General features: G+C 36.5%; 1 protein-coding gene across 2 annotated transcripts in view; it reads left to right on the top strand.

Moving 5' to 3' along the window:
• Window positions 1-23,617, top strand: part of FNIP1 (folliculin interacting protein 1) — a 144,732-nt gene that overhangs the window by 113,287 nt on the left and 7,828 nt on the right. For both annotated transcript variants that reach the window (XM_040444406.1, XM_040444405.1), the window contains 5 exons: window positions 2,624-2,770; window positions 3,885-4,054; window positions 7,114-8,542; window positions 9,331-9,499; window positions 21,480-21,677. In XM_040444406.1, coding sequence (XP_040300340.1) covers window positions 2,624-2,770; window positions 3,885-4,054; window positions 7,114-8,542; window positions 9,331-9,499; window positions 21,480-21,677 — 2,113 coding nt within the window. The remainder of the gene's footprint in view (window positions 1-2,623; window positions 2,771-3,884; window positions 4,055-7,113; window positions 8,543-9,330; window positions 9,500-21,479; window positions 21,678-23,617) is intronic.

The following is a 23,617-nucleotide window of genomic DNA, read 5'->3' as shown; positions in this document are numbered from 1 at the left end:
GTCATTTTGTGTGAGTGAGTGTGTGTTTCTGTTTTTCTGGTTGTGTCCCTCTCTCCTTGGAGGCTCTCCCTCTATATCAGGATTTGGGTAGCCCTTCCACAGCTGAGAGTGAAGCACTAAAATACAGGTTGGGAGTTCTGTACATAATTAGGCACAAACTGGAGAACTTTACTTTAAGGTGGTGGTTCTGAACCTGTTTTTATTATCACTTCCTGAAGGAGCATATATAAGACATTTTTTTCTCCTAATTGCTGTCCCTTCTTCCCATTAAATTTTAATATCATAAGATTCATTGTGTATCTATTTACATACTGTGAAATCTTCGAATATCGGTAAGGCTTTGAGCAAGGTTATTTCTCTGGGCTAGTCACTTGCTACATCTGTTCTTCTAGTCTCTAGTCATTCTGTGGAAAAATAGGGGGTGCAGAAAGGGGTCATCAGCCATTTATGGACCTTGAATTAGTCTCCCTGTTTACAGTCCTCTATAACTCCTGTCCTAACTTTACCAGGCATTTGTCAGTCTCGAGCCTCTTCTTGTTTCATTGGAGGAGATTAGCTATGTATGTGTCCCCTTCTGTGAGCACTGTAACCCATATCATCATCTACCTTAACACTTCACTTAACATTCCTTTCTGTGTTTTATGTTCTAGAATTTTATTACATGTATAATTTAAATTTTAAGTCCGATTATTCCCCATTTTTATTTGCTATAGTAATTTATCTGTTGGGGCGCCTGGGTGGCTCAGTCAGTTAAGCTTCTGACTTCAGCTCAGGTCATGATCTTGCAGTCTGTGAGCTCAAGCCCTGTGTCAGGCTCTGTGCTGACAGCTCAGAGCCTGGAGCCTGCTTCAGATTCTGTGTTTCTGTCTTTCTCTGCCCCTCCCTTGCTTCATACTCTTGTCACTCTCTCAAAAATAAACAGTTAAAAAGATTTTTTTTAATCTGTCTTCGGATCCTTAACGGGTGTTCATTTGGGACCTCAGAACTGAACGGGATAAACATTGGTGCTCACTTTTCCATCTTACCTGGACATCCTTAATAGGCTTTACAAATAAACATTTTCAGCTATTCCTAGTTTATATTTGAATCATATTTTTCTCTGTAAAATGCCTTTAATTCTTTTCCATTTGTTTATTTTCAAGTTCTCAGCCATGATATTATGCCCTACCAAGAACTCATTAATGTGACCTGTGTTTGTCACTTTTATCCATTGTAATATATTGTGTTAATGCTGGGTCAAGATTCAGTAAAATTTATACAGGCAAGATAGTTCTTTTCCTTTTTTTGGGTTCTAGGTGTTAGAGAATTATGCTTGGGGTGCTTGGGTGGCTCAGTAGGTTTAGCGTCTGACTTCAGCTCAGGTCATGATCTCACCATTTGTGAGTTCGAGACCTGCGTTGGGGCTCTGTGCTGACACTGTGGAGCCTGGAACCTGCTTTGAGTTCTATGTCTCCTTCTCTCTCTGCCCCTCCCCCACTCTCTTGTGTGTGCTCTCTCAAAAATAAACATTAAAAAAAATTAAAAAAAAAAATTATGCTGAAGTAGGTATTAGACCTATGGAGATCTCAGATAACTTTCTAGAGTTGTACTTTCTAATATAGTAGTCATTAGCCACATGTGGATACTTGAATTGTTTTTTGGTACTTAATTTAAATAAAATTAAAGTTAAAATCAATTAGTCATACTGACCACATATTAAGTGTTAAGTAATCACATATGACTAGTGGGTGCCATCTTGGACAGCACAGATACAGAACATTCCCATCACTGTGGAAAAAAAGGTTCTATCACCTAGCACTGTTCTAGAGAGTAGAAAGTAGGACACAGTTCTGTATCTTCCAAAAGATCAACTAGTTTCTTAAGCCTCAGCTTTGTAGCATTTGCTTAATCTGAGTGTATAGGACTTGGCTGAATAGATATTAATGTGGAAGTAAAATGATTAATATTTTAAAGGTGTCCTTGAAGCCTTAAGGAGAGAGTGTAATTCATGGGTCTAGCTGTTGTCTAAGTAAATGCAAGAGAGAGCCAGAAAAGCGTCATCATAATTGTGCAATAATGCTTTCTTCTGTTGATTCAAGGAAAAACATCAGAAGATTGAGAGTCATAAAATACAGAGTGCAGATATAGTGTCCTTAGAACTTTACTAAAGAGTCTCAGCATAGGCAACAAAATGATGCCAATAAACTATTGTTTTGAGTGGGTGTATGCATAAGCTATTATCCAATACAGAATATTTTTCTCCTCTAGGTTGTTGATTATTTGCATTATATTTAAGTATGGCATATACCTTACAAACGAAGAACTGGAAGGGCTTTAGAAATTATCTGGTTCTATACTTTCATTTTTATGGGTGGCAGAAACTGATGCCTAAAGTAGGGAAGTAATTTACCCAAGAGCACACAGTCATCAGGGGCAGAGACTGCATCAGAACCATCATATATTGAGTTCATGTGCAGAGCATTCCTGTGTTACTATGCTGGTGACAAAGAAGGAATGACTTGATTGATTTTGTCCTTTTGAAAGTTTTTATAATCTACCTGTGAGGCCCAACCTGACAATATAAACTTTAAGAGTATGTAGTTCTGGGAACTATGAATTTCATAACGTGTTTTCCTCTTTTTAGAACAACAATTTGTAATCTTTATACAATGCCACGAATTGGAGAGCCTGTCTGGCTTACAATGATGTCGGGGACTCCAGAAAAGAACCAGCTTTGCCATCGTTTCATGAAGGAGTTCACATTTCTAATGGAAAATGCTTCCAAAAATCAGTATGGCTTTCTCTCTTTCTCTTTGTATATCTATCTTAGTTATTATTTACTATAACGTGATTATCTATATTTTGATCAAACTCAGTTACAAAAGTGAAATAATTAACTGTTATCCTTGGAATTATTTCATATTATTAATAACCAAAACTGAATTCCAAAAGATAGTTAAGAGATAGGATATGGAGTGCCCTGCATGGCTCAGTTGGTTAAGCGTCCGACTTTAGCTCAGGTCATGATCTCATGGTTTGTGAGTTCGAGCCCCACATGGGGCTGCTGTCACCTTGGAGCCTGCTTCAGATCCTCTGTCTCCCCCTCTCGCTGCCCCTCCCCCGCTTGTGCTTTCTTTCTGAAAAATAAACATTTTTTAAATATTAAAAAAAGAGATAAGATATAGAAGTCCACAGAATATTATGAATGAAAAACTGTAAAAAGATCTTTAATTATGTGTTAACTTAAGGACTTAAAGTTCCTGACAATTTAACAATTCTCTGCGGCTTCCCATTTTTCGGTGAGTCGTATCCACTTACAGTTTCATTCTATAGAAAATAAGTAAAACAAACAAACAAACAAAAAAAACCCAAAACAAAACAAAAACAAACGAAGTGCCAGGATTCCAGTGATACATATTTAATGTGATCTTTTATCATACTTTTTTCTTCTAACCATTACATCAGATTCCTAGAATCCAGATGAATAATTTAGATGTTTTATTCTTTTAGATGGTAGACAAAGTTTGCTTAAAATGTTCCTTCATTTTCCTATTCAGTAATGTGGAAATATATAGACTTGTTGGTTGATTCATTAATTTTGCAGAAACTAGTTTTTCAAGTAAAATGGTAGTTTTGTTTTGTAATTATGATCAGAAATAGCCCTGTGTGAATATTGCTTTTATTTCAAGGATTTTTTTTAACCCCTACCCAACCAAAAACCTTGTTAATATTTATTTTCATCCAGGTGATATATCTTTTCTTTTTCTTTTCTTCTTTCCTCTCCTTTTTTAATGCTGTTTGGCTACATGAGAATATATAGTCTCTTTACTTTATTCTCTTGCTGCATTTTACGTTAGGACTAATGAAGGCAATTTGGAATATGATAGCTATGTTTTTGTTTTCAGATTCTTGCCAGCACTCATTACTGCAGTTCTGACCAATCATCTTGCCTGGGTTCCAACAGTCATGCCAAATGGACAACCACCTATAAAAATATTTTTAGAAAAACATTCCTCTCAGAGTGTGGACATGTTGGCAAAGACTCATCCATATAACCCACTTTGGGCACAACTAGGTATGTCTGAAAACCCTTACATTATGCATAATACTTAGACTTTTGTGTAACTGTCTGGAGTTACTTTATAGCAAAAACAAAAATAAAGAAATAAGATGTTCTCTTTTACCTCCTCCATTCTAAAGCACTTCTTTACTTGTCCTTTCATGTCTTATCCCCATATTAAGTGGTATCTGTTCCTTAGAGATATAGAACTGCAGTGGGAACAAGAGAAGAAGCAGGATGAAGACTGGTTTACTAGTAACTTCAGGGTCTTGAGGGTGTTTTACATTACATACTTTTCCTGGGAAGCATGGATCATAGTCACTTTTGATAGCTAGACTAAATCTGGTTAACTGAGAGGCAATCCTTGAGGTTCCTGTTTTCCACTTTTGTTTTTTTGTTGAGTTATTTTTGGAAAATGTTTCCATTAGTGCAAGGCCCTGTTAAAAAAATGAATAACTGAGGAGAGAGGGGATAGTTGATTAGTTGACGGTCACTAGGCAGGCATTGTAGCATGATGCTTAAAAGTGCAGGCTGTGAGGGCAGGCTGAGGGTGGCTCAGTTGGTTAAGCATCTGACTTCAGCTCAGGTCATGATTTCGCGGTCCAGGAGTTTGAGCCCTGTGTCAGGCCCTGTGCTGACAGCTCAGAGCCTGGAGCCTGTTTTGGATTTTATGTCTTCCTCTCTTTCTTCCCCTCCCCTACTTATGCTCTGTCAGTCAAAAATGAATAAATGTTTAAAAAATTTTTTTAAAAAAGGACAGGCTGTGAGTTAGGCAGACCACATTTGGATTGTAGTCTCTTTGTTTACAAATTGGGGATAATAATAATAGATAGTACATACTTCATAAAGATGTGGAAATTAAATAAAATAATATGTGTAAAGTGCTTAGAACAGTGTGAGGTAAATGTGGCTGCTGTTACTCCTGCTCTTACTCTATTGCTGTTAGGACATGGGGGAGGAGTCCAATGAGAACATTTTGATGACTTGGTAGAAACTTCCCTTAGGTTGTGTTGATGAGTGAGCTTGTCAGGCAGGTGGTCATGTAACTTATTCATGTAACTTTCCTTTTCTCTTTCTTCCCTCTCTTCCTTCTTCCTTTACTTTCATCTAGTTAATCGTGGAATAATTGACATACAGCCAACACATGTATAAAACACACAATTTTGTAAGTTTTGATATATATGTCAAAATATGAATGCCTCTGAAACCATTACCAAAATGAGGATGATAAACATACCCATCGCTTCCAAAAGTTTCCTCATGTAATCTCTCCCTTCTTTCCCTACCTACTCTCCCTATTCACCTTCCTTTCCATACCTTTCCATGGAATCATACAGTACATGGTTTTTTTTCTGTCTGACTTTTTTCATTCAACATAATTACTTTGAGATTCACCTATGTTGTATATATTCATAGTCAATCCCTTTGTTATGCTAGGTAGTATTCCATTATATGGATATTAACTTTTTTCAAATCAAGTATTCAGTGGTATTTTTTTATTTGGACATATCAAATTTATTTTCAATTCTACAATCACTTATTGAGTGTGTGATATATGTAAGGTCCTGTGCAAAGAATATTGGGGGGCATAAAAGGTGAAATGTAGTTCTTGGTATCAAGAAGTGGATAGTTTATTGCTGAAGGTAATAAATAGAACAATAATAATAACAATGACAAATTATCGTCAACAAATACGGGGATAATTCAAAGAGGAACTGTAAGAGAAATGAAAAGTTGAGTGAGAGTTCAGTTATGGAAGTTTACTTTTGCCCAAGAGAGGATGCTTGGGTGGAAAGCTTTGGAGTGGCAGAGATAACAGGGGAAATGGTAAGTACATAGCATGAGGAAAAGGGGTCTTCATGTTAAAAGTGCTGAGTAGAATGAGTGTTTCATTTTATGTAGTTTGCTTTAAGTGGGACTTGTGTGAATAATGATGAAAAAGGGTAACTATAAGAAAATAAACCTAGAAAAGTAAAGTAGAGCCAGTTATGAAAGTCTCATTTACCATGCCAGAACAGTTCAGTTTATTTGGTAATTTGTGGGAACCTTAGGAGTAGTTTTGAATAGTGGCATGATGGCATTAGAGCCAGTGTATTAACCAGAGGGGAAGAATTGTCATTATATTGTTTATAGCATATATTTATTTGAGACCTGTTTAAGTTTAAACAATGTAGAAGTTAAGTTTTAAAGTGTATATGCAAACAACATGCTAAAATTGAATTAAATTTAAATTAATGACTGTATTCTCCATTTTTAAGTGTACTTTGGCAACTGTGTCTTCTAATTTGAGCTATAGCATAAATACAGAAATTTATATTGATGACTCTTAGGCTCCCCTCCTCCCCTTTTTTATGTAATGGCTGTTTATGTCTCACATGGATGTAAAAGTGAAAATGAACTACATGGCTAAATGTGTTGCCCTTTCTTTTCCTCTTAGATAGGTCTCACTCTTCTGGTCCTTTCTGGCCTTTTCTGAGTACTCAACCCTTTAGGAAATGGAAGGGGAAATGGGCTTTTAAAAAGCTAGTTTTGGGTCCTCGGTAGGGCAATAAAAGTTACTGTTCACGGATGTGATTTAAATCAAGAAGGATCAGATATGTGATGTGACTACTCTAGTTCTGCTCCATTCTACCGTTGCTTCCTTTTCTCCTTGCCCCCCAGTAGAGGTTTTGCTTTTTCTTCTCTGCTTTGAGTGCAGCTATAGAATCCTTTTGCACATAGTCCTTAGGTAGAGCTTCTCTATCCCACTGAAGTGCTCTGTGTGAGGACTGGCACCGAGAATATTCTTGATAAATGTGAGTGTCACAATGGACTCTTTGGTTGAAGTTTCAGAACCAGTAGCTGACTAAGGAGGAATCTGGAAAACCTCTCTGTTCACCTTTCTCTTTGGCTAACAAAGAGATTCATTCATCTTATCATATCCTCCTGAATAGTCACTCACGTATGAAAGAACTAAGAATAAAACCTGAGCTAGCCCTCATACAATAAGATTAGCTTTCTGATCATTGAAAATAGCCTGCTTAGTTAGCTACATGAACAGACGATGTGTCCATTAACTGGTTTTTCCATTTCAGGGGACTTGTATGGCGCTATTGGCTCTCCTGTACGGTTGGCAAGGACTGTAGTGGTTGGCAAACGACAAGACATGGTCCAGAGGCTGCTTTATTTTCTTACTTATTTTATAAGATGCTCTGAACTTCAAGAAACCCATCTTTTAGAAAATGGAGAAGATGAAGCCATCGTTATGCCAGGCACTGTAATTACTACCACTTTGGAGAAAGGTGAAATAGAAGAATCTGAGTATGTGCTTATCACAATGCACAGAAACAAAAGCAGTTTGCTCTTTAAAGATCCAGAAGAAACAAGGACTCCTAATTGTAACTGTAAATATTGCAGTCGTCCACTCCTGGGACAAAATATGGAGAATGTTTCACAACAAGAGACAGAAGAGATTCAAAACAGCTCTAAGGAGCTACTAGGAATTTCAGATGAGTGCCGTATGATTTCTCCCTCTGACTGCCAAGAAGAAAATGCTGTTGATGTTAAACAGTTCAGAGATAAATTAAGAACTTGCCTTGACACCAAGTTGGAGACCGTTGTTTGCACAGGATCTGCTCCAGTAGACAAATGTGCCTTGTCAAAATCAGGCTTAGAGCCAGCAGAGGAAACATGGCATAATGAGGAATTGCTGGGTTCAGGTAATCACACAGGCAAAGTGTTGAGATCCACGGGAATGGTTGTGGAAAAAAAACCTCCAGATAAGCTTGTGACTGCTGCATTTTCTTGTGAAGCATCCCAGACAAAGGTTACTTTCTTAATTGGAGATTCTATGTCACCTGACTCAGATACTGAACTCAGGAGTCAGGCAGTGGTGGATCAGATTACCAGGCACCACACCAAGCCACTGAAGGAAGAAGGAGAGGCTGTTGTTGATCAGCAGCATCAAGAAACTAAGCAGACAACTAAGGACCAATCCGGAGAGTCTCCTATACCAAACGTAGTTTCCGGAGAGCCCTGTGAACTTCCCTGTTGGAATCATTCAGACCTAGAAAGCATGAGCTTATTTGATGAATATTTTAATGATGATTCAATTGAAACTAGGACTATTGATGATATTATTGCAGTTAAAACAAGTACAGACAGTAAAGAACACTGCTGTATGTTAGAATTTTCAAAAGGATTGTGTACTACAAATAGCAAACAGAACAGTGAATTTTGTAAATGTGTAGAAACAGTTCACCAAGATTCATGTAAAACCTGCTTTCCTCAGCAGGACCAAAGAGATAAACTCTCCATTCTTGTCCCCCATGGGGATAAAGAGACTTCAGAGAAAAAAATTGCTATAGGAACTGAATGGGACATTCCAAGGAATGAAAGTTCAGATAGTGCCCTTGGGGATAGTGAAAGTGAAGATGCAGGTCATGATATGACTAGACAAGTAAGCAGTTATTATGGAGGAGAGCAAGAAGATTGGGCAGAAGAAGATGAGATACCTTTTCCTGGGTGAGTAAGAAGTTTTAACCTATAATAGACTCCCTCTAAATATGTACCATTCTTTTGTTTAGTTGGTCTTTAATATAAAAGAAGAGATCATTGTCCTGGACAGATTTTCTTTTATTATCATGTGCTCTTACTCATAGGAAAGATTAAAGGCTAAGCCCTCCAGGCACCCCAGAAAGGCTCAATGAAGGCATTAAAGACAAGTATATTTGTGTGTGGGAAATTCTTTACTGCTTAGGAGTTTTCAAGCCATTAAAGAATGAATTATGCCCCCAAATATATGCTGAGCCCAGCAACTAGAGAGAGGTAATCACGGAGAAGGTGGGAAATGGTTATTGGAAATAAATTTGGCCAAGACTAAAAGGAAAAACAGGGAATGATACTCTCAGTCAAATATACAAGGAGTAGATTTGTATTTGAGAAATGTTATATTCCAAGCTTTGGGTTTGTGATGTATTTAACTACTTTGTTTTGAATGATGGTTTTCATTTTCTGATTGTATTAAGAATGTATTACATACCAAAGGGACAGCATTCCTGATGACTGTTAAGAAAGTTTTATACTTACCTCCTTACATAGCTGTTCATCTACCCTCTTTTCTTGATAGGAAGGAGTACTTTGTGATCTGATTGATCACTTAGGCCAGTTTTTACTTAACGATGATTTTACTCTGTATTTTATAGAAAATGATGGTACTAGAAATATGGAGTAGTAGAGTCCAAGAAGTTTTTTATTGATACAATATGTTTGTTACTAATTAGATATGCCTTCTTTTGGGACTTTTCTTCCAGGTCAAAGTTAATTGAAGTGAGTGCTGTTCAGCCCAACATTGCCAACTTTGGGAGGTCCTTGTTGGGTGGCTACTGCTCATCTTATGTGCCTGACTTTGTTCTTCAAGGAATTGGTAGTGATGAGAGGCTCCGTCAGTGTCTGGTGTCAGATTTGTCTCATGCTGTGCAGGTGAGTTACCTTCCCTGCTCTTGAATGTATTTAGAATGAACTTTGTTTACTGACAGAACCCCAAATTATCTTGTATTTTTGGTCATACTTTACTATGTACCAGTCACTGTACTCTGAATCTGTCACTTTTGCACCTGCATGTTTGTGCCTGTCACCATGAAAGCAAGTAGAGAGTTTCAGGAATCTATGCAAACAGAAATGTGAAATACGGAGAGTATTATATATATTCATGGATGTTCATCATCAGATCATTTATGGTATCAAAAAAATTGTAAATGCTTAAATGTGAATGCAGTTATTTTCTTAATTTCATTTTCAGATTGTTCATTGCTTGTATATAGAAGTACATTTGACTTTTGTATATTGATCTTACATTCATCTGCCCTGCTGAACTCATTTATTAGTAAAGTTTTGTGTCTGGATTCCTTAGGTTTTTCTACATATAGGTTCGTGTCATCAATGAATAGACAGTTTTACATTTTTCTTTCCCATGTGGATACACTGTGTCTTTCTTGCCTGATTTTACAGCCTAGAACCTTCACTAGAGTTGCATAGAAGTGCTGATAGTGGACAGACTTGTCTTTTTCCTGATATTAGGGGAAAACATCAAGTCTTTCATTGTTTAGTATGATGTTAGCTGTAGGATTCTTATAGATGCCCATTATCAGATGGAAAAAGTTTCCTCCTATTCCTAGTTTTTTCATCCCCCCCACCTTTAAATGATCATTTGGTTTTCTTCTTTAAACTGTTAATGTGATAGATTACATTGATTGATTTTTAGATGTTAACCAACTCTTGTATTCCTGGGAAAAAAATTCCATATAGTTCTTTTATATATTACTGGATATGATTTGCTAATATTTTGTTATGGATTTTGGAATCTGTATTCATGAGGGATATTAGTCTGTAGTTTTGTTGTGATATATTTGCGTAGCTTTAATATCAGAATAATACTTGCCTTATGGAATGAGGTGGGACATATTCCTTTCTCGGTTTCTTGGAAGAGTTTCTGGAGAATTGGTATTATTTTTTTCTCCAAATGTTTGATAGAATTCACCTGTGAAGTAATTTGGACCTGGACTTTGTAAAATAAGAATTTTTAAATTACTGATTCAACTTCTTGTTCCAGATCTATTCCAATTTTCTATTTCTTCCTGAGTCAATTTTGATAATTTTTGTCTTTCTAGGAATTATTTACATTTAAGTGATCTGATTTATTAGTTGGGATAAGATGGTTCATATCCCCCTTCTTTCATTCCTGATTCTTACAATCTGTGTTTTTCCTTTTTTTTCCCCCTCCTGAAAGTGGAATATTCCAAAGAAGAGTTCATTCATGGCTTGACTTCCTAATAGTTTTTTTGGGCCCTTATGTATCAAAGATGAATAGGCTGTGGCCCATGGGACAATAGGCTTGTTACATTGGAACATGACCACACCCATTTATATATTCTGTGACTGTTTTCTTGCTTCACCAGCAGAGTTGAGTCACTGAAGCAGAGACCTTATAGTCCTTAAAGCCTAAAATATTTTGTCTTGTTCCTTATAGAAAAAGTTTGCTGATTCCTTATCCTTGTGTGTTAATTTTGTTCAACTTTTGTTTTCACTGAGTTTTCTTTCTGTCTTTTGTTTCATTGTTTCCTATCCTAATCTTTATTATTGCTTCCCTCTGCTTGCTGTGAATTTAGTTTGCTCTTTTTTGTTAAGGTGGAAGCTTAGGTTATTAATTTGAAGCATTCTTTCTTTTCAAATGTATGCATTTAGCTCTAAATTGTCCTCTGAACACTACTTTACCCAAAGTTCATAGATTTTGACATGTTGTTTTTGTTTTCATTCACTTCAAAATATTTTCAAATTTGTCTTCCCATTTCTTTGACCCAGGGGTTATGTAGAAGTATGTTTTTAATCCCCATATATTTGTAGAATTCTTAAATTTCCTTTTCTTGATTCCTAAATTAGTTCCATTGTGGTCAGAGAACAAACGTTGTATGATTTTAGTCCTTTTAAATTTATTGAGTCTTGTTTTATGGCCCAGCATGTGGTGTATCCTGTTCCATGTGTAGTTGAAAAAAACAGTCAGCTGTTGTTGGGCACAGTGTACTATAGATGTCCAGTCAAGTTGGTTGGTGGCTTATTTAGGTTTCTACATCCTTGCTGATTTTGTCTAGTTGTTCCATTGTTTAGTGAGCATGGAGTATTGACGTCTCCACCTTTGTTGAATTTTCTGTTTCTTTCTTTAATCCCATGTATCACTCTAATAAATTTTTTTAACAAAACCTTCCCCCTTTCCCCTGCGAGAACAACAGCAACAAGGAATAGAGAAAGTCAACGGGGAAATCATGAGTGAGAAAATATGGCTCAGTGAGCAAGCAGTCCTTTAATTATTAGCCAGAAAGGTTTAAACCTGTTGTGTTGGTAGTAAATTACCTAAAGTTGTAAACTTTGGTGTTTTATTATATAGTAGGGAAATTATGAAAAATCTAGATAAAAACAAAATTTGAAAGAAAACTTATCAAGACTTGTTTTTTAAATTAATTTATTTATTTTGAGAGAAAGAGGGAGAGAGAGAGAGAGAGAGAGAGAGAGAGAGAGAGTGTGTGTGTGTGTGTGTGTGTGTAAGCGAGGGAGGGACAGAGGAGAGAGAGAATCCCAAGCAGGCTCTGCGCTCTTAGCTCAGAGCCCGACATGGGGCTTGCTCCCACAAATTGTGAGATCATGACCTGAGCTGAAATCAAGAGTCAGACACCCAACGAACTGAGCCACCCAGGCACCCCAAAACTCATGTTCTTTATATTTAAAAGCCATCTTGCTCAAACCTTTAACACCAATCAGATAAATGTTTATTGACATACTATGTTCTGAACATGGTGCAAATAGTCCATGGGATATATAGATGAAAAAGAAATAGCTTCTGATCTCAAGTTATTTACTCACTCTCAAGTTAGGGAAGTATATGAATAAGTGTAGTATAATACATAAAAAAATACATGCCTGAGAAAGATAATAAAAAGTAATTTAATGCTTTACAGGAAACAATTTATATCAGTGGTGTTTGTCCTTCAGAGTACAGCCTCCATTTCTGGTTTTTGGGTTTTTTTGTTTCACTTCTGTCCTCCTGCTGCTGATGTAGTATGTAGTAAACATTTGTTGAAATACTTGGTTAGGAAATCCAATGTGGATCCTTCTAATGCACTGTGTCCTCTTGTCTTTATGTCTTATCTTAGTTATTCAGTCTCTTTTTTCCCTTCATCTGTACCCATTAGCACACACTGTGTACTTTGATACTGTCTCTGGAAGCCTCGCTTTGGAAGGGGTGACTGTCTCCTATTGAAAACAAAACATTTCCATTTTAAGGGTTTTACCTTAGGAAGAGAAGGAATATTAATAGTAATAAGCAGTTTTTATTGTAGCCTTAATATGTGCGAGGGACTTAAATGTAATACCTCACCTAATTTTATGGTAATAATTTTATGATACTTATTTTTATCATTCGTATATTTCAGACATAGCACAGAGAGTTACATTAGATAGGGAATGGCAGAGCTAGAAGTTAGTCCTGATCTGCCTTTAGTAATGCTTTTAAGCTTCTGTGCTTAATACATACAAAACACTGGGTCACCTGGGTGGCTCAGTTAGTTAAGCCTCCAACTCTTGATTTCTGTTCAGGTCATGGTCTCATGGTTTATGAGTTCAAGCCCTGTGTCAGGTTCTGTGCTGACAGTGCAGAGCCTGTTTAGGATTCTCTCTCTCCCTCTCTCTCTCTGTGCCCTTCACTCTGCACATGTGTGCTCTCTCTTTCTCAAAATGAATAAACTTTAAAAAAGAATACACACACACACACACACACACACACACACACACACACACACAGACAAAACACCATCCCTGAAACATACCATCTCTAAAACAGATGTACGAAGTTAATGCAAATAAAACAGCAAATTGGCATTACAAAAACAAAGCTTGCAAGACTTTTATTCTTAGCGGTCGTACTTCTGTTGCTCTTGGAGTCATTCCACTGTGGTGTAAAAAGTAAGCTTTCTGTCTTCTGCCCTCTCCTTATATTTTCATTTAGTTACAGTTTATAGTCTTTTCTTCTTATATTTTCATTTAGTTATAGAAGATATTTTATTATCAAAGCAGATTACAGTAAAAGTTTTTTAAGTTTATTTATTTTGAGAGAGAGAGAGAGAGCATGTGCAAGAGGGGGAGGGGCAGAGAGAGAGAGTCCCTGGCTGTCATTGCAGATCCTGACATGGGGCTCAGTCCCACAAACCCAGAGACTATGACCTGAGAGCTGAAATGAAGAGTTGGATGCTTAACGAACTGAGCCATCCAGGTGCCCCAGATTACAGAAAATTTAATGAGGAAGTGAAAACTAAAATACTAAACTTAATCTCAGAATTAAGAGATTGAATCTTCTGTCATTCATTTTTCTGTATTCATGTTTAAGGTTTATATTTGATGGTTTTAATTACTGTGTGCTTATAATTTATCAACATTACATTTAACATGAGAATGATTTCTCATGCACCTATATGGAAAACCATGTAGGAGTTTTTAATACATAAATCATGAGGATAGTACTTAAAAAACAATACAGTCTTATTCTTCTGAACTATATTGTGGAGTGTCTTTTCTTTTTCTCCTCACTTTCTAAGAAAGAGGCATTTTTCTCATTACCAAATCAATGTATATTTACTATATATAAAATACTGAAATATGTAGGAAGCTGAAAACAAGTTTTCCCAGCTCTACCATGCAGTGGCAGACATTCTTAATATAAAAACCTCTTCCAGTCATTATGTAGTATGTGGCATCTGATAAAACCCAAACTTTGCCACTTCCTATCTGTGAATCCTAAGACAAGATATTTAATCTTATGGAACCTAGATTTCCTTGGCTATAATGAAAGCAATACTAATGTTTATATACCAGAGTTATACTGTGTGATGTGTTGTATATATTAGGTTCTTTGTGTCTTACAGCTTCTTGTCATTGTTGTTATTCTATGTGTGTATTGATATGTGTGTGTGTGTATATATACATTTTATATATGTACCTAATTGGGGACTTTTATAAATACATATACATATTTTTTATATATAGTATATATATGTATATATGGTTTTGATCATTCCCCCCCACAAACTTTATTTTTTATCTAGATTTGCCATAATTTCTCTGCAATATAGTAAATCACTAAAATTTACATTTTTATGTATAAATACATATTTATATATATTATACATGTATATAAAATACATATGTACCTTGTGTATATGTATGTACAGTATGTATGTATATGGTATTATATTTAATTTATTTTTAATGTTTGTTTATTTTTGAGAAAGATGTAGACAGAGTGCAAGTGGGGGAGGGGCAGAGAGAGAGGGAAATACAGAATCCAGAATCTGAATAGACTTCACGCTCTGAGACTGTGAGCACAGATCCTGATGTGGGGCTAGAACTCACGAACCGTCAGATCATGACCTGACCTGAAGTCGGACACTTAACTGACTGAATCACCCGGGCGCCCCTGTATTTAATGTTTTGAATTCTGTTTTGTTAGTTAACAGTTGATATAAGAGAATTTCCCCGTATTATTAACATACTTTGTAAATACTGTTTTTAATGTTTGTTGGTTATTCCATTGTTTTGCTATATGGTTAGTTTTTCTAACCATTCTCCTATTGCTCAACTTTCTTTTTTCCACTTTTATTTCAAAATATGATTCACAACGTATTAGTTTAAGGGGTACAACATAATGATTGGATATATGTATATATTGCAAAATGACTACCGCAATAATATGTTTAGTTAACATCCAACTGACTTAGTTCACTTAGCATGATGCCCTCAAGGTCCATTCATATTGTTGCAAATGGCTGAATAGTATTCTGTGTGTGTGTGTGTGTGTGTGTGTGTGTGTGTGTGTGTGTATGTGTGTGTATCACATATTTAAAAAAAATTTTTTTTTAAAGTTTATTTATTTTGAGAGAGAGCATGAGCAGAGGAGGGGCAGAGAGAAAAGGAGAATCCCAAGCAGGAGGGGCAGAGGGAGAGGGAGAGGGAGAATCCCAAGTAGGCTCTCTGCTGTCAACGTGGAGGCTAACATGGGGCTTGAATCCACAAAACCGTGAGCCAAAATCAAAAGATGTACGCTAAGCCCATTGAGCCACCCAGGTGCCCCCCACATCTTCTTTATCCATTCATCTGTTGATGGAAACTAGGTTGTTTCCCTGTCTTGGCTATTGTGAATAATAATAATGTGCAGTGAACATGGGAGTGCAGATATTTCTTTGATAGCCTGCTTATGTCTTTTGAATATATGCATACCCGGAAGTGGTATCGCTGGATGATATGGTAGTCCTGTTTTTGACTTTTTGAGGAGCCTCCATGCTGTTTGCCATAGTGACTGTACCAATATACATTCCTGCCAACAATGCACAAGTGTTTTCTTTTCTTCACACCCTTGCCAACACTTGTTTGACAGGTTTGAGGTGATATTTCATTGTGGTTTAGATTTGTGTTTCCTTAACAATTAGAGATGTTGAGCACCTTCTTATGTATCTGTTGGTCATTTGTATGTCTTCTTTGGAAAAATGTCATTTCAGTTTCTCTGCCCATGTTTTAATGAGATTGTTAGGGATTTTTTTTTCCTTTGCTATTGAGTTATATGATTCTTTATATATTTTAGATTTAAACTTCTTATCTGATAACATAGTTTGCAGATATTTTCTCCCATTCCATACATAGGCTGCTTTTTCATTTTGCTTCTGGTTTCATTTGCTGTGCAGCAACCTTCTAGTTTAGTTTGCTTTTATTGCCTTGGCTTTTTGGTGTCAAGTCCAAAAAATCATTGCCATACACCAGTGTCAAAGAGCTTACTCCTCATGTTCTTCTAGGATTTTTATGCTTTTGGGTTCTTTGTTCAAGGCTATAATCTGGTTTGAATCTTGTGTATGGTGTATGATAGGGATCTGGTTTCATTCCTTTGCATGTGGCTGTCTAGTTTCCTCAGCACCATTTCTTGAAGAGTATCCTGTCTGCATTGTGTAGTCTTGTCTCCTTTATCATAAATTAATTGAACATTATGCATGAGTTTATTTCTGGGTTGTCTATTCTCTATTGCTCCACTTTTAAAAGGTTTTATTCCTTTTACTGTTATAAATAACATTAATACTGTCTCTGTGTTTTAAAAGACTTTAGGATTATTTCTTTTAGGCTAGATTCTCAGAAATAGGGTTATTGGCCAGCTTTTAAGATTAGGATTATTTTCGTGTTCTTGATGTATGTTGGTTAGTTTCTTCTCCAAAAGGCAATGCTAGTTTGTTTGTTTGTTTATTTTTTAAACATCTATTTATTATTTAGAGACAGAGAGAGACAGATCATGAGCATTGGAGGGGCAGAGAGAGAGGGAGACACAGAATCCGAAGCAAGCTCCAGGCTCTGAGCTGTCAGCACAGAGCCTGACACGGGGCTCGAACTCACGGACCGCGAGATCATGACCTGAGCCGAAGTCGATGGTTAACCGACTGAGCCACCCAGGCGCCCCAAAAGGCAATGCCAGTTTAAACAGCAATTTGCAGTGTCTCTAAGACCTGTTTGCTCCGCAGCATTGTGGGTCTCATTTTTATTTTGAAAAGTAATTGAAGAAACTGGCTAGTGTTGAGGACAGTACACTGAAGTTGAGTTGGTACATTTTTAGTTTAAAAGTGCAATTTACAAGGCCATGTTTGAATAGCTAGTAGGCGACTGAATAATGAGGTTTTGTAAAGGGGTGGAGATGTAGGAGTATCTGCTAGAGAAGAGATTTGGGGGTTTATGTGTTGACATTCTGGAAATGGCTGGGAGAGAAAAAAAGGCTGGTAAGTTTGAGGATGAATGTGTGCTGTAGAAGTCACGAAACTCAGAAAAGAAGGTTTAAGAAAAATAAGGCTTCATGGGGCGCCTGGGTGGCTCAGTTGGTTAAGCATCCAACTTTGACTCAGATCATGGTCTCATGGTTTGTGGGTTTAAGCCCCGTGTTGGATTCTGTGCTGACAGTGCGGAGTCTACTTGGGATTCTCCCTTTCTCTCTGCCCCTCCTCCTCTTATGCTTTCTCTTTCTCTCAAAAACAAATTAAAGAAAAAGAAGTCTTTATATTTACTGTTTCTCACATAAACTACTTTCCATTTTATGACTAGGAAGTATCTGAAGCAGGATACAAGCTTAATTAACGTTGTGGAAGAGGCCACTACAAGGTCTGCCCTGAGAATATTCTCCCATTTGCTATATAGTCTCTGTTTTCTAGAAGTTGATGATGAAGAGAAAGACTAGGATTGTTTAAATTGAAATTTTATCAGATTAGAACATTGCATATGACAGTGCATTAAATGAAAACAAGCAGTCAAAATGAATGACTGTCACTGCCTCCAACTTTGTGTTTTTTTTAACAACTTCTAAAGCAAGTTTGATTTGAATTATTTCTGATCATAAGCTTGGAATTTAGACCCTTCTCACTTGGGAGACTACCAACCTGGGACCATTTTCCTTTTCCTTACCAAAAAAATAGCTTTTATAGATTTGGGTTAGATACATTTAAAAACAACAAATATATGGAGAGGCAAACCAAGAAACAGACTCTTAACTATGGAGAGCAAACTAGAGTGGAGGTGGGAGGGGAGGATGGATGAAATAGGTGATGGGGATTAAGGAGGGCACTTGTTGTGATGAGCTCTGGGTGTTGCATGGAAATGATGAGTCATTAAATTTTATACCTGAAACTAATATTACACTGTATGTTAACTAACTGGAATTTGAATAAAAATTTGAGGGAAAAACAAACAAAAATGAAAAATCTTAGCCACATGCCTTTTTTTTGAAGAGCGGTAAGGTTAATTTCTAAGGTTTATAACCTTTTAAACAAGGTGTGTTTTATAGTAGTTTCCCCATTATCTGTTTAGGCATTTCCTTGTGACAATAATGGATGTATCCCCTTCATAATTTTAATCTCCTAAAGATGCCCACTGCTCTTGAAAGTAGTATCTGCCTTTAACAGTTTGTTATTTCAGTTGTTTTTTTAAAATTTTTTTTAATGTTTATTTATTTTTGAGACAGAGACAGAGTGAGAGTGGGGGAGGCGCAGAGAGAGGGAGACAGAATCTGAAACAGGCTCCAGGCTCTGAGCTATCAGCACAGAGCCCGACGCAGGGCTTGAACTCACAGACCATGAGATCATGACCTGAGCCAAAGTCAGACGCTTAACTGACTGAGCCACCCAGGCGCCCCTCCACTTTGGTTTTTTGATCATACCTCCTGCCTTATTTTTCTTTTATAACCATAGAGATACTATACATTTATATCTTTTTTTTTTAAGTTTATTTTGAGAGAGAGAGTGAGTGGGAGAGAGGCAGAAAGAGAAAGAGAGAATCCCAAGCAGGCTCCCTGTTGTCAGTGCAAAGCCCGATGCAGGGCTGGATCTCAGAAACCATGAGATCACAACCTGAGCCAAAATTAAGAGTTGGACACTTAACCAACTGAGCCACCCAGGCACCTCTGTTATCTTGTTTCTTAAAAATGTATGGTATAGCTTACATCTTTAGGTGTATGTGCCATTTCCAGAATTTTATTTCAGTAATTAAGTTGGTTAATTGAAAAATGTTATATTCTTGGTAAAAGTTGAATAAGAAATATTTGAGTATTATTTCATAAAAACAAATACAAACTTAAGAGCTTCATGGAAAGTTTGCACAGTGTAACTTTCCAGGCTTTTTCTTTGCTATTTTCTTCTTCCCCACTTCTCAGTATCATTTTTCACTAATTTAGTCACATGTATCTACTTCTTTCTTTTGAATCTTCTCATGATATTGTCTTTTACAGAATTATCCATATTCCCCTCTGATTGTTTACCAGCAGTCCAATCCATACTTAAAAGTTATGTTCCTTCTATTGTAAAACTCCTAATCACACAGAACCCATTATTGCCCTCCTGCTATCCCCAACTTGATGCCTGTTTTGTCTGTTACACTTAGGTCTTTTTACAGCCAGTTGTATTTATTTTTATCTCTCACACAGGACTGTGAGCTCCATTGTCTTTTTTTACTTAGTGTCAAGCCAAAGGCTTTATTCAGAGTGGTTGTTCTTTAACAGAGGCAAAGGGATATCCTTTCCGTGTGCCAAACCTGGGTTTACTAAGGAGCAAACCTACATTCTTTGCTATAAAATGTGGTAACAGTACAAGTTTGAAAGGAAAAAGCCATTGGGTTAAAGTATTTCAAATGACAATTTTTAATCTCAGTTTTATTCCTGCTATTCCATATGGCCAGCAGTAAATGAAACCTTACCTTTTCAAATGTAGAAAGATGTTGAAATATTGAGCACTTGTAGGAGCATCATTTCTTTTTTCTTTCTGTTTTCCTTTAGGACCATTATTTCTTTTTAATAGTGGTGCTATGTACTTGATTGTCATTTTTGGTCTTTGTGTATAAACCATGAGAAGCCAAGGGCATAGCCATGTGCCTGTGGTCCTTTTAATAGTATATGTTAGTTAAAAATATTTTTCATTTTACCTTAAACTTTCTAATTATAAAAGTGTCACTTAGGTAAATGCTTCTGATAGAAATTCAAACAATATGAAGATACACAAAATCAAAAAGAAATCCTTCTTTATACTCTTAATATTCCATCCACACTTCTTCACAAAGATCTTCATAATAGAGTTTGATTTGAGTATTTTCATTCTTTTCTTTAAACATTTTAATTTAGATATAGATACAAATTTTTAAAAAACAACTGGGATATAATATGTGTATGGGTTGTATGTGCGTGCATGTGTCGGGGTGTTTATTGACTTTTTTTTCCTACTTAACCATGTGTCTTGGAGAGCCATGTTAGTGCTTGGTGATTTGTTTCCTTTTTAATTTGCTATATTCATAATGTGGATGTATATTGTAGTAAAATAGAAAAACCAGGGAACATAGGCAGCAAGGTATTTCATGTAATCAAGTGATAGCCCCTGAGGTGCTAAGTAAATCAATGTCTGACAAGGTGGGATAGTTAGCACAGAACGTTACCATTAACTTGTTCATTAGAATTCCTTTTGGACATACTTTGTAAATGTTTAGCTCTTTCAAGGTAAAAAATATTTTCTTTCAATTGCCTGACAGTAGTTAGCACTCAGTAAAATTATTGAATGATCAAAAGACTGGTGACAGTTAACTTCTGGATTAAAGAATACAAAGTTCAGGGGGCAACTGGGTGGCTTAGTGGTTGGCTCAGTGGTTAAGTGTCCAACTTCAGCTCAGGTTATGATCTTGCTGTTTGTGAGTTCGAGCCCCGTGTTGGGCTCTGTCCTGACAGCGTGGAGCCTGGAGCCTGCTTCGAGTTCTGTGTTCCCCTCTCTTTCTGCCCCTTTCCCACTCATGTGCACGTGCATTCTCTCTCTCTCTCTCTCTCTCTCTCTCTGTCTCTCTCTGTCTCTCTCTCTCTCTCTCAAAAATGAATAAATATTTTTTTAAAAATTTAAAGAATACAAAGTTCAACCAACTGATGCTTACCAGAATGGAGGTAGGTGGAGAGATGGATGAAACAGATGGTGGGAATTAAGGAGGGCACTGGTGATGAGCACCAGGTGATGTTAATGAAGTGTTGAATCACTCACTGTATTTTACACCTGAAGCTAATATTATACTGTATATTAACTAGAATTCAAATGAAAATTAAAAAAAAAGAATAGATTTCTGATAATGAATTTCTACCAATGATGATTTGAAGAAAAAAATTTTTTTCCAATAATGATTTCTGTAAGATATCTCAGGGTATTTGTTACTGAGTTAATGAAATATTCCATTTACCATGGTCAAGGATTCTTTGGCAGTAGGTGTCAGAATTTAATATTCTTCTTTCTGTTTTTGTTTAGTATCTCTTCCTTGCCTTATTTTCATTAACATTTATTTGAAAACTTCATTTGCTTATCTTAAGATGAATTCTTCTTTTCAGCATCCAGTGTTGGATGAACCAATAGCAGAAGCTGTCTGTATTATAGCAGATATGGATAAATGGACTGTTCAAGTGGCCAGTAGCCAGAGACGAATGACAGATAATAAATTGGGAAAGGAAGTATTGGTTTCCAGTCTTGTTTCCAACCTGCTTCATTCCACTCTTCAGCTTTATAAGCATAACTTGTCTCCAAATTTTGTAAGTATGTAAGGCTTGAATTATTTAGCACTGTGATAGATGACTAAACTTTAGTATGTGCCTACATTGAATACTGTTGTTAGCTTCATCACTGTTGCCTGGAAGAAAGATGTTATGGTGTGAATGTTTGCATTTCCCTAAAATCCATGTGTTGAAGCCCAAACACCTGATAGGATTCTATTCGGAGATGGGCCTTTGGGAGGTAATTAGGGTTATATTAGGTGATGAGGGTGGGGACCTCATGATGGCATTAGTGGCTTTCTAAGAAAAGCAAAAGAGATTGTGAGGATGCAGCTACAGGCAGTGCTCTGTCTGCCTGGAAGAGAGTTCTCATCAGAACTGGACCCTGCTGGCACCCTGATCTTTGGACTTCCAGCATCCAGAAATGTTGTTTAAATCATTGAATCTGTGCTATTTTGTAATGGCAGCCCAAACTCAGAAAGAGATGTGAACATTTCTGTATATTGTATGGTTGCAGCAGCCAGAATTTAGTGCCTGACTTGTGTCATGTAAGGTATGGATTTGCAATGCCTGCGCCCCTGCCCCATCTTTGTGCAGAATGCCATTGCATTCTAGAGCCTCATTGTTGTGTCAGGACTTTGAATGACCCCTCTTCTAATACTGAATAACCTCTTACTGAGGACACCATTTCCAATTTCCAAAGTTCTTTTTTTTTTCTTTTTAGGAGAAATCTAATACAGCTTAGTTAAAAACCTCTGTAGATCAACATTATAAAGGCCACATATAACAAATCTACAGCTAACATTATTCTCAGTGGTGAAAGACTAAAAGTTTTATCCCTTAGATCAAGGACAAGGCATGGATGCCCACTTTCACCACTTCTATTGTACATAGTACTGGAAATTGCTAGGCAGAGCAGTTAAGCAAGAAGAAGAAACAAAAAGTATCCTAATTGGAAAGGAAAAGGTGAAATTATCTCTGCAGATGACATAATCTTAAATGTAGAAAACTTAAAGATTCCACAAAAGAACAGATAGAGCTAATAAATGAATTCAGCAAATCTGCAAGGTACAGAATCAGCAAAGATAGTTGTACTTCCATATACTAGCAATGAACAATCTAAAATGGAAGTTAAGAAAGCACTTAAAATAGCATCAAAAGAATAAATTACTTAGTAATAAATTTGACCAGACCCAAATGGCTTGTATACTGAAAACTAGAAAAACATTGCTGAAAGAAATAAAAGACATACATAAAGAGAAAGACATCTAGTGTTCATAAATTGGAAGTCTTAGTATTATTAAGATGACTGTACTACCCAAAGTAATCTACTTACTCAGTACAATCCTTACAAAAAACCCCAATGACTTCCTTTTTTTTTTTTTTTTTTTTAGGAAATAGATCAAGTATCCTAAAATTTGTATGGTCTCTCAAAGGACTTAAAGAGCCAAAATAATCCTAAAAAAAATAAAAAGATGGAGGACTCACACCTCCTGATTTCAAAACTTAGTACAAAGTGACAATCTTCAAAACAGTTTGATATGGCTTTGGGACAGACACATAAAGCAATAGAATATGATAGCCCCCAAATAAACCTTTACTTACATGGTCAGTTGGTTTTGGACAAAGGAGTCACGACCATTCAAAGAGGAAAGGAGCTTTTGCAATAAATCGTGTTGAGAAAACTGGATATCCACATGGCAAAAGCATGAAATTGAGCCCTTTATGCCATGTACAAAAATGAACTCAAACTTGAATGTGACTTAAACCTAAACTTAAACCTAAACTTAAGTGCTTAAACTGTGTATAAAACTGTTTGAAGAAAACCTTGGGGGATAATCTTTATGACATTTGATTTGGCACTGATTACTTGGATTTAAAACCAAAAGCACAGAGATGCCTGGGTGGCTCAGTTGGTTAAGTGTTCGACTTGGGGCAGGTCATGATTTCACAGCTTGTGAGTTCGAGCCCCATGTCCA

Source organism: Herpailurus yagouaroundi, unplaced genomic scaffold, assembly GCF_014898765.1.
Source record: "Herpailurus yagouaroundi ecotype Mexico unplaced genomic scaffold, PumYag 192, whole genome shotgun sequence".
Taxonomy (NCBI): domain Eukaryota; kingdom Metazoa; phylum Chordata; class Mammalia; order Carnivora; family Felidae; genus Herpailurus; species Herpailurus yagouaroundi.
The sequence above is the reverse complement of the archived record's forward strand: the minus strand, read 5'-3'. Positions and strand labels throughout refer to the sequence as shown.